This window comes from Paramormyrops kingsleyae, chromosome 25 (assembly GCF_048594095.1).
Source record: "Paramormyrops kingsleyae isolate MSU_618 chromosome 25, PKINGS_0.4, whole genome shotgun sequence".
NCBI classification, from domain to species: domain Eukaryota; kingdom Metazoa; phylum Chordata; class Actinopteri; order Osteoglossiformes; family Mormyridae; genus Paramormyrops; species Paramormyrops kingsleyae.
In genome coordinates, this window is record NC_132821.1 from 19,766,326 (window position 1) to 19,777,063 (window position 10,738).

General features: G+C 52.7%; 1 protein-coding gene across 2 annotated transcripts; it reads left to right on the forward strand.

Moving 5' to 3' along the window:
• The first annotated feature begins 2,960 nt into the window (after positions 1-2,960).
• LOC111853607 (LON peptidase N-terminal domain and RING finger protein 1-like) lies at positions 2,961-10,525 on the forward strand. 2 transcript variants are annotated; one of them, XM_023830708.2, is made up of 12 exons: positions 2,965-4,330; positions 5,474-5,592; positions 6,040-6,162; positions 6,468-6,611; positions 6,722-6,929; positions 8,170-8,242; positions 8,323-8,437; positions 8,531-8,652; positions 8,756-8,914; positions 9,086-9,248; positions 9,421-9,573; positions 9,665-10,525. In XM_023830708.2, the coding sequence occupies exons 1-12, from the start codon at positions 3,703-3,705 to the stop codon at positions 9,821-9,823; spliced, it is 2,166 nt and encodes a 721-aa protein (XP_023686476.2). In that variant the 5' UTR covers positions 2,965-3,702; the 3' UTR covers positions 9,824-10,525. The 2 variants fall into 2 exon arrangements, with proteins under 2 accessions (XP_072563057.1, XP_023686476.2); XM_072706956.1 differs by having other exon boundaries at positions 2,961-4,330; positions 8,756-9,248.
• Positions 10,526-10,738: the final 213 nt, after the last annotated feature.

Genomic DNA, 10,738 nt, shown 5'->3' on the forward strand with positions numbered 1-10,738 from the left:
TTTTTGATGAGAGACAGGGAGAATATCAAAGGGGGATTGACAGGGGTGTCACACGGACATGAAGTGGACAGAGACAGGCCTCAACTTACAGGCCCTTTTGATAATAAACGATCAGGAAAATTCGCGACTTTTTTTTACAGAGAACCCCCAGGTCGTAATTTTACTGATGGGGACCCTCCCCCCGTGCTGTGAGACCCCTCCTCCGCCCCTGGTCAGACACCGGGTAGGACTAGTAACCATACAGCGGATGCAAACATGAACCCACACGATGCCTAAAGGCCGGGCAGCTTGATCAGCTCCGCCGGGCAGCTTGATCAGCTCCGTCGGGCTGCAAGCGGGTCACGCACCGGACGTCACCGTTACCTACTACTATTACCAACAACAATTGTTAATAATAATCAATGAATATTGATAACAGTGGTAGTAATAGCAGCAGTTGCTGCTGCTTGTTTAGCACGGTTACTGCTATTACTTTTTCCTAGTAGGCTACTTGCACTTCCGTGAATTCCGATCCTCAGCACCCCACGACCAGTAAAGCGGTCGTCTAGGAAGCAGCTGTGCTGCGTCCGCAGTATCGAAATAACCTGCCGTATATGCGGCGTAAGATGCGGGTGGCCTTGGCTGAAAAATGCTCCGAGTTTAGCTGCTTCACTGGATGTTTGCGAGCCGCATTGTTTTCGTGGACCCAGGTGCGCCCGCCTGAATTCACCCTATGCGCAAACATATGGCGACCTGAGGAAGGAAAAGAGAGGGTGGCAGGAAAATAACAGGGATCGATGAGAACAAGGGCAGAAGAACGAAACCGTCCGAGCACAACACATCTGCAAGAAAAAGGAAAAAACACAATGGCATTATTCAGCTTGTTTTGCCATATTAGGACATGCCTGTTCCGATAATGGTTCAGATATCGCTAGACCCATTGCACTTTTAATTATTGTGAGTGTTGAATTTTCCGAACAGGTGGATTTGATAATGAATACCGATCCGGTTCAGTTTTCCTACAGCTGTAAAAAGTCCAGCCGAGTGACGTCTGTCTGTATACAAAATTATACGTAATCCGACTTTGTGTTCTCCGTGTTGGCGTACTCAGGGCCGGTCAATCCTATAGGCGGCCGCCTGCAGGGGCACCACCTTCTGAGGGGGCGCCAGATGGGGGGGCGCCGGCGGTAATGCGCGCTTAGTGCGCCACATTGACTATTACCCGTACTGGTCGTACTATTCTACATAAATAGTGTGCAGACACCTCCAAGTATATTTACAGCACGCGCTACTGATACAGCCCGTTACAATCATGGATAAATCAGGGTAAAAGCTGTAGACCGGGGGATGGCGTGACAGCGCGGCGCTTATCGTCCCCGTCAAAAGTGCTATTGGCTCAGATGGCTCCCTACGAATTACTAGTAACGTTACCGACCATTAATGTAAAATTAATCCTCCACTCACTTCATTGGCTTTCCGTCTCCGCCAGGATTAAATATAAGGTTTGCCTTCTTACACATCAATGCATCATTGGACATGCCATACCCCCCACCACCCCACCTCAAAGAATTTATCAACCCACAACGCGCGCTACGTTCCCTTCGTTCTACACACTCAAACCTCCCCCACATACTCAGAACCAATCTGAAGGCTATGGGAGATAGGGCTTTATGTGTTGCTGCTCCACGCCTGTGGAATGCCCTCCCTGACTTCCTGAGGGCACCACAACCCACTGACTGTTTCAAAAAGCGTCTTAAGACATTTCTTTTTAACAAAACCTTTGGTTCCCTAACTTAGAGGTTTTAAAATGGTTTACTTTTAAATTGTTTTTTTTTTTTTTTTTTTTTTTTTACTTGTAGCACTTTGAGATCCTGTGACGTATAGGGCACTATAAATAAAATGTATTATTATTAATAATAAATTATGTATTACATTCCGGATAAGCAATATCATCTTTGGCCATTAGGTGTCACCGTAACACCAGACTCTATTGCTGCAGACTCACTTGGGCTGCAAGTACTTTGAGTGCCCAGAAAATATCCGGTCCTGTGAGGAGGTGCATGTGCAGCGCCACCCACTGTGAGGAGGTGCGTACACAGTGTCACCTGAGAAGCCGGTGGCAGCATCACTCAGGAAACCTGTGCTGTGAGGGGGTGCATAGGTCACATCACCTGCTGTGGGGAGGTGCATCACCCGTGAAACCTGTGTTGTGAGGAGGTGCATACGTCGCATCACCTGCTGTGAGGAGGTGCATACGTTGCGTCACTGACTGCTTCCTTAGACCAAGCATCTGCACCTTACTGTATAGCATCTCTTTGAATTTAACACAAATGAAAGGCCTGCTGTGTGTGCAGGTTTTTGCAGACACTCCATAATCAGATTACTAATTAGAGGACTGATTGGCTGATGGGTCCTCACACCTGGGTTTGAACAGCTGACCTACAGGCTATCCCAAAAACCTGTATACACACCGGCCCTTGGCGGATAAGATTGGCCACCCCTGCTCTAGATTATTTTTAGTGGGTTTCACACCTAACCCTGTTAATCCATCTACAGCTGCAGAAAAAATTAAGAGACCGCAGCACAATTTTTTGTTTCACTCATTTCTCAATTTATGGGTGTGCGTCTGTGAATAATATATTTAGTCCTGCTTCTAGGAGCCGGATACGCACAGTCTTAGCAGTACACCTCACACCTACACTTAATGTTTCCCATTCCCTTTTAAAGGTCACTTGATGTCATCCTATGATTCATGAGAAACTGTCAAATAAGTTAATGGTCATCTCTGGCATTAGAATGTCGCTTCCACCCTTTACCTGGCTGGTTTCTGGTCGTTCCCAGTGTCTCCTGCTTCACCTTGTTCTTGTGTACTGCTGTCTTCAGCCAGTAGAACCACAATTAAACCACAATTTTAAAATGCAGATTTGTTTAAAAATATAGAGTGGTCTCTTAATTTTTTTCCATGGCTACATTTTCCATAACTGCTTGTCCTATTCAGGATCAAAGCAGGGAACAACACCATTACCTCTCGCGTACAAGCAGTTTGGTAACTCCAATCAGCCTCAGTATGTTTTTGGACTGTGGGGGAAACCGGAGTACCCAGAGGAAACCCAATTACGACACAGGAGAACATGCAAACTCCACACACATGGAACCGTGGCAGAGGCTCAAACCCAGGTCCCAACGGTATGAGACAATAGTGCTAACAACCGTGACACCATGCCTCGGAGTGGCTCTTTTGATAGCGAGTGGCACTGAGGACAGCTTCTTATAGTCACTAATGTTACTAATGTGTCTTTGTCACTACTGTGCTGCCCAAGGTGTCCCAGCCTTTTATGACCCTGCATTAGACGTGACTTCATGGAACTTTTTTTTACGTTGTCAACGTGCCACACAAATGCCCACTATTTTATTCAAAAGCTGCGTGTGTCGTTTTGAACATTAGTATTTGAAGAACACATGACCAAATAGACAGTCTTTCGAAGGAGCGCTTCAGAAACAGCTCCTCTGAAAGCGCGGCTGGGGTGGGAGCTGACGCTCAGCTGTATAAAAAGTTTCCAGCGAACCTCTTCCATTGCTTTCGGAGCAGCTCTTCGAGACCCGGGCTGTTATGAAACTCCCGAACAGGGGTTTTGTAACGCGGCTCCCGGCCAATGGAGACCCGCCGTCGCGGCCACGTCACGTCACTTTATATACCGGAGGGGTGGCAGTGCGGATCCGTGCATGGCGTTCAGGAATGCTGCCCTGACAGCAATCCTCCGACAAAAAAGCCTGCACGGCTTTTGCAGTATGACAGCCCCGGTCCCGAATGCCGGCTTCTTCATAGCACCCGTTTTAGCTCCGGACTCCGAGTGGGACGGGGGTGACGCTCATCATCATCCGACACTCATACTCCAAAGAGTCGATGCCCTCCTCAAGGAGACGCTGGACGTCTTCTCCATGGCATTCAGCGACGGATCAGTGCGGCCGGAGCGGCTGGCCGCTTTGGTAGACTGCATCCTGCGGAACTTCAGCAAGAAGCCCGTAGAGGCACCGGCGCAGGAAGCGGTCACCGACCTCGATCCGTTCAGCTGCCCCGGCTGCCGCGACTTTCTCGGCGAGCCCGTGACGGTGGCATGTGGACACTCCTTCTGTAAGCGCTGCTTGGACCAGGAGCTTTTTAGCAAGTGCAAAGCGTGCGGTCAGAAGCTGTCGGAGGAGCCGAAGCCAAATGTGATTCTAAACGGCGTGCTTCGAAAGTGGTTTCCCGAAGACATGGAGAGATACAGATGTGTGAGAGAGGTGGAAGATCTGACCAGGAGGAAACGGTTCCGAGGAGCTCTGACGCTCGTCAATAAGTTGTTAAAGTCAGGTGAGATCTTTCAGTTCATTTACTCCTTTCAAACTTTATTCAACAGGAAAAGTTTGTTGCGGGAATTGGTTTGTTTTGTAATGCATTGCATCATGCATCGCATGCAGCCATCCCGTCACAGGCATTTAATGCATAGCGATGAGCAGGTGAAATGCAGCCCCCATCCATGCCTTTTATGACCCCATTATACAACGTGAGCGCGGCGCATGCGCACCGGGCGCGCGTTGTGTAAGGCAGGTCAGGAGCGTTTTTTTAAGAGCGTTTGACGTCCTGTAAGGTTAGAGGACGCGACTCCCTGGAATTGTGTTCAGTAAGTTTCATGGGGAACTTTAGGACTCCAGCTGTGTGTGGCTGGAAGTAAGTCTACTGTTAGAAGCAGGGTGTTTTTTTACTTAAGAGTGTATTACCAGGGCTGTGTCAGACTTTGAGGAAGGGCTTTGGTGCACCTTGGAAAGCAGCTAAAAACCACATATATTGTCACATGATCTCAAAGGCCTCTGTAGGTATTGCAGGGGTTCTCCTGTCATGCGGCCAGGTCATGTCAGGTCGTGTCAGTACAAGTATCATCTATTCCCTGAACTGTCTGGGTTCTGAGCTCTACTCCAGTCTTTGCTAATAAACCACCTGCCTTGTGTTTCAAGCTGCTCTTCCGCTGCTTATTCATGTCGAATTGTTTCCCCTTCAAGAACATCTGGACCTTTTAAACATACCGATTTGTGCGAGTGATTCTGGGACGATGCACCATGCTTTGGGCAGTTAGCACACTCGTTTAGGGGGAGTCTGCCGTTTCAGAGCACCATGTGACCGTGTCATCGCCTCTTACCGTGCAGTCACGGTACCTGTGCTGTCCCAAGATGCCTTCCATACAGGCCACACAGCCGGGTTCTGTCTGGCCGCAAGGGGAAGCCAGTTAGGGAGCTTCCTGAAGCAGTGGTTCTAATGGAGGGAGTGGGTTTTTAGGCAGTAAGAGAGAGTGAGATATTTCGGGTCTTGACAGAAGCCGCTCATCTGCTCCACTTCATTAGGTTTAATCAAAGTTCTGTTGTCTGACCGAGAGTTTGTCAGGTATGTAGTTTTATACTCTGGCTTGGCTGAGTGCTGAGCTCACAGAGGCCACCATGTGTTCCCTGAGACCCTCTGCAGACCCCAGCGACGTGGTGGCACTGGCCTGTAGGGCTGAGGTCTACGAGGGTCTGAAGCAGTACCCCCTGGCTCTGGAGGATGTGGCGGTGGTGGCGCTGAGGTCGGCAGGCTGGACCCAGGTAGGTCACGGAACCGGGTGTGAGTGTGTGATTGAGCTGCAAAGATGCCTCGCAGTTCAGCTGGAATGTGACGCCTGGTGGGGGGCCAGTGTATTTACTGATAATGTAGACCAGGGGTCTCCAACTCCGGTCCTGGAGAGGTACTATCCAGTAGGTTTTCTGTCCCACTTGGCTTCTGATGAGCCACACCTGCTCCTGGTATTTACCTGAGAACAGGTGTGGCTCATCATAAGCCAGGTAGGATAGAAAACCTACTGGACGGTAGCTCTCCAGGACCGGAGTTGGAGACCCCTGATGTAGACACTTCAGGGAATATCTACTGCTAACCTCCTTTAGATCTGTTCCAGCTGGAAGTCAGTGACAGCCCTTCAGATAGGGGGCGCCAGTGAGTTTCACTGGTGCGAGGACTGTTTCCAGCTTGCACACTCTGACATCTTGCTCCACCAGGGTTACTTCCAGAAGGCTCGAATCCTGCAGGAGATGGGTCAGGTGGACGACTCCCTGCAGGTGTTCCTACACTGCCTCCTGCTGGATGCTGATTTCATGCCAGCTAGGAGGAAAGTGGCGGAGGTGAGGGTCAGAAGCGTACAGAGATGGCGTCAGCTGCTCCTTCACAGGTTCCCACGTGATCCTGGCTTGGGAATCCTGGGCCAAGAAATCGGATACTGTGACTGAATGGGGACGGAACACCATCATGGTGACTTTTTGGAAAGTGCAGTGTAAGGTTTACTTGTGTAAGTGACACTGTATTCTTAGAACAGAGGCCCCGATTCCCAGAACTGGCCCGTAACTGGGTCTGAGAATCATGGCTGCCTGGGATCCATAAGTAGCCTCACACACACAGACACACACACATACCTGCTGTCTCCCTGCAGATCCTGTGTGATCGACTGTCCCCGTCTTGCTGTGACATGGAGGCCAGCCTTCACCAGGCCACTGTGAGTGTGCTCCCTTACACACGTGCCAAGGCCCTGGTGCGCACCGCCCATGGTGAGGCCGCTGTTGAACAGCATGCAGAGGTACAAATTGGAGTGGATGCCTCCCCTGAAATCTGAGGCCGTACAGAGGTATGGCCTGTAGGAGCCAGGGTTGGGCCCCTGGCTTCTCATCGCCTTCTCCCTCTCCACAGGGAACAGAGCAGCCCGCCCTAAAGCGAGCCCAGTCCATGTGGGCAGGCAGTGGAGGCCCTGGGGCTCCAGACGGCCTAAAGCGGGTTCGGTCAGCTCCCCAGCTGGGAGACCAGGACAAGGGGACCCAACTGAAGCGGAAGCTGTTGGCCTCTGACAGTGGACACACCCCCATCCCCCAGGAGGGCAACATGCACCAGAATAAAGAAGGTGGGGCCCTGGTGTACCAGCGGGGAATGGTATTCAGGGAGGCGGGGCCCTGTGGGACCCCCAGGGTAGGACAGGCATCATTGGGGAATGGTGTTCAGGGAGGCGGGGCCCTGTGTGATCCCCAGGGTAGGACAGGCATCATTGGGGAATGGTGTTCAGGGAGGCGGGGCCCTGTGGGACCCCCAGGGTAGGACAGGCATCATTGGGGAATGGTGTTCAGGGAGGCGGGGCCCTGTGGGACCCCCAGGGTAGGACAGGCATAATTGGGGAATGGTGTTCAGGGAGGCGGGGCCCTGTGGGACCCCCAGGGTAGGTCAGGCATCATTGGGGAATGGTGTTCAGGGACGCGGGGCCCTGTGGGACCCCCAGGGTAGGACAGGCATCATTGGGGAATGGTGTTCAGGGAGGCGGGGCCCTGTGGGACCCCCAGGGTAGGACAGGCATCATTGGGGAATGGTGTTCAGGGAGGCGGGGCCCTGTGTGATCCCCAGGGTAGGACAGGCATCATTGGGGAATGGTGTTCAGGGAGGCGGGGCCCTGTGGGACCCCCAGGGTAGGACAGGCATAATTGGGGAATGGTGTTCAGGGAGGCGGGGCCCTGTGGGACCCCCAGGGTAGGACAGGCATCATTGGGGAATGGTGTTCAGGGAGGCGGGGCCCTGTGGGACCCCCAGGGTAGGACAGGAATCATTGGGGAATGGTGTTCAGGGAGACAGGGCCTGTGTGATCCCCAGGGTAGGACAGGCATCATTGGGGAATGGTGTTCAGGGAGGCGGGGCCCTGTGTGATCCCCAGGGTAGGACAGGCATCGGCGGGGAATGGTGTTCAGGGAGGCGGGGCCCTGTGTGATCCCCAGGGTAGGACAGGCATCGGCGGGGAATGGTGTTCAGGGAGGCGGGGCCCTGTGTGATCCCCAGGGTAGGACGGGCATCGGCGTGGAATGGTGTTCAGGGAGATGGGGCCCTGAGTGATCCCCAGGGTAGGACGGGCATCCGTGTGGAATGGTGTTCAGGGAGGCGGGGCCCTGTGTGATCCCCAGGGTAGGACAGGCATCAGCGGGGAATGGTGTTCAGGGAGGCGGGGCCCGGCATGTCCCCTGGGATGAGACATCTATTAAAAGTGAACATGAAATGATAAACCTGTTTTTAAAAATGTTTAACAGACGCCATGTAGGTGCTCATTTGTGTCTCACCATCCTCTTCCCCTGCCCCTCATATCTCTGCTTCCTGCCGCCTCCCAGGGTCCGTCCCCCACAGAGCAGTCCCTGTTCACCTGGTCGAGGCCTCCGACTTTGAGTGCTCGCTCTGCATGAGGTGAAAAGTGCCCCCCTCCTCCTCCAATTTCTGAGGGGTGTGGCGCAGATGCTGACTTCACCCCACCCCTCTTGCCATAGGCTGTTCTACAGACCAGTGTCCACGCCCTGTGGCCACACCTTCTGCAGGAGCTGCCTGGAGCGATGCCTGGACCACTCCCCCCAGTGCCCCCTGTGTAAGCATAGCCTGAAGCAGGTCAGCCCCCCGCCACATCCTGGATCTTCATGCACTCAAACCCATGCTCGGGTCCCACCTGCCATGCTACACCCTCCCTCTCCCCCCCCTCAGTACCTGGCATCCAGGAAATACCCGCTGACACAGCTGCTGGATGATGTCATCCAGAAATACCTGCCTGTGGAGAAGCTGGACAGGCAGAAGCTCCATGCGGAGGAGACCCAGGAGCTTTCCGAGTGAGCCCCCCCCCCTCCAGGACACCCCTGGCATTTCCCAGCTGTGAACTGAGCGTGTTATTAAATGAGGCACTTACCTGCTTTTGGTTCTCTGTCCCCTCAGCCTCACCCGGAGTGTCCCGGTGTTCGTGTGCACGGTGGCGTACCCCACGGTGCCCTGCCCCCTGCATGTGTTCGAGCCACGCTACCGCCTCATGGTCCGACGCTGCATGGAGACCGGAACCCGCCAGTTTGCCATGTGCCTCAACGACGCCCAGAAAGGGTTACCTGTCGTTCTATTCCTGACTGTCTTTCTCTGTCTTTCTCTCTCCATCTGTCAGTCTCTCCCTCTCGCTGTCCGTCTCTTTGTCCTTATTTCTCTGTCAGTCTCTCTGTTTGTCTCCGACTTCCTATCTGTCTCTCTCTCACTCTTTCTCTCTCTTCCATCCTCCAGCTATGTTGACTACGGCTGCATGCTGCACATCCGCAGCGTCCACTTTCTGCCGGACGGCCGTTCGGTGGTGGACGCGGTGGGCAGGAGTCGCTTCCGTGTGCTCAGCCGCAGCATGAGGGACGGCTACTGCATTGCTGACATCAAGTACTTGGAGGATGTCAAGGTGAAGTGCTCTTCCATCCTGGACACTAGGTGGCGGAGTGGTGAAAGGTCATAGACCGTGACCACATAGACCATCGACGGGATGGGCTGTAGCTTTGGGTTAATTGTTCATTTTCTGGTGAGACCCAGTGAGTAGCTTTGCATGGCTGATGGGAACCTGGTGCTGCTGTCAGGTCCAAAATGGCCCGGAGCTGTCCGAGCTGCAGGTGCTGCATGACCAGGTGTATGAGCAGGCTCAGGCTTGGTTCCAGAACCTGAATAACCACTTCCAGCGTCAGATCCTGCAGCATTTCGGACCCATGCCGGAACGGGAGCCTAACATCCAGGTATGTCCCCCCCCAAGGGCTGGGGGGAGATGTGAAAGTATGATGCACTTAATGATACTTTGCCCGCCGACCCGGTTTGCTGCGTCCTCAGGCCACGGCGGACGGGCCGGCCTGCTGCTGGTGGCTGCTGGCAGTGCTGCCCGTGGACCCACGCTACCAGTTATCCATGCTGTCCCTGCTGTCTCTTCGAGAGCGATTGCTCAAAATCCAGCACATCCTCACCTACCTACAGAGCATGCCTGGAGACTAGCCCCGCCCCCAGGTTCTGGCACTGCCCCCTCAGGCCTGGGCTTCTGTCAGTGTGCGTGTGGGGTGTGTGAGTCCTAGTGATGGGCAAATGAAGCTTCATAAACCACTTTCTGTATTTTTTGGCTACTCTAGATGGAACTCTTAGGTTTGCTTTGGGGCATGAATTGAGCCCTTTTTTAAATAGAGACCACCATCTAGTGGTGTCAGAAAATACAGCAATTGGTTCATGAAGAATCAGTTGGCCATCATTAGCGAGTCCCATAACATGAACCAGCAGTCATCTCTGGGCATCGTCAGGGAGGTGTCCATCCACAGGGGGTTCCACTCTCTCTGCATGACCCATTGGACTGGACTCGCCGCTGCACTTGGACATCCACGCCGGGTCAAACTCAAGCTTTAATTTATTGCTGATTCCTCTGTGCTTGGCCAAGATGAATTTTCTAGAAGAACTTTTCCGGATGGTGGGTGTCTGTGAGCCACATGCCCTTCCCAGAGTCCCACTGTGTGTATCTGTAATAATGGGCTCCGCTCTGCGTGGATTGTTTATAAATTGCTTTTGCACAGATTTTCATCGTAGCTTTTTAATTGAGCATTTATGTTACCAGTTTTTGTTGATGAATTATAAAAACAACCTTTTGTGCCCTGTGTGTTTTTTCTCTGCTTAACTCAAGAGGTAATAAATGTAGTTTCCCATTGCTACCAATAGATGCTGCTCTTTGGCAAAGAAGCAGGGGAGGCCAATGGAAGTGGACGAAAACTCGGAGCTGTTCATGGATGTTTTGGTGTTCAGGCGTGTTCAGGTGTGTTTAGGGCTGGTCAGGCTTGCCAGGCTCAGCTGCTCATTGCTGGCTTGTCTGTTTCTCCGGTCAGATCATAAACCCAGGTGGACATTGAATGGCCCCCGTGAAGTGATTTT

Bases quoted from the DNA above. Each gene is read 5' to 3' on its own strand.
- LOC111853607 (XM_072706956.1), top strand. From the start codon at position 3,703: ATGGCGTTCAGGAATGCTGCCCTGACAGCAATCCTCCGACAAAAAAGC. The intron at 6,163-6,467 runs GTGAGGGTCAGA...GTCTCCCTGCAG, and splicing joins CTAGGAGGAAAGTGGCGGAG to ATCCTGTGTGATCGACTGTC. The intron at 6,930-8,169 runs GTGGGGCCCTGG...GCCGCCTCCCAG, and splicing joins CATGCACCAGAATAAAGAAG to GGTCCGTCCCCCACAGAGCA.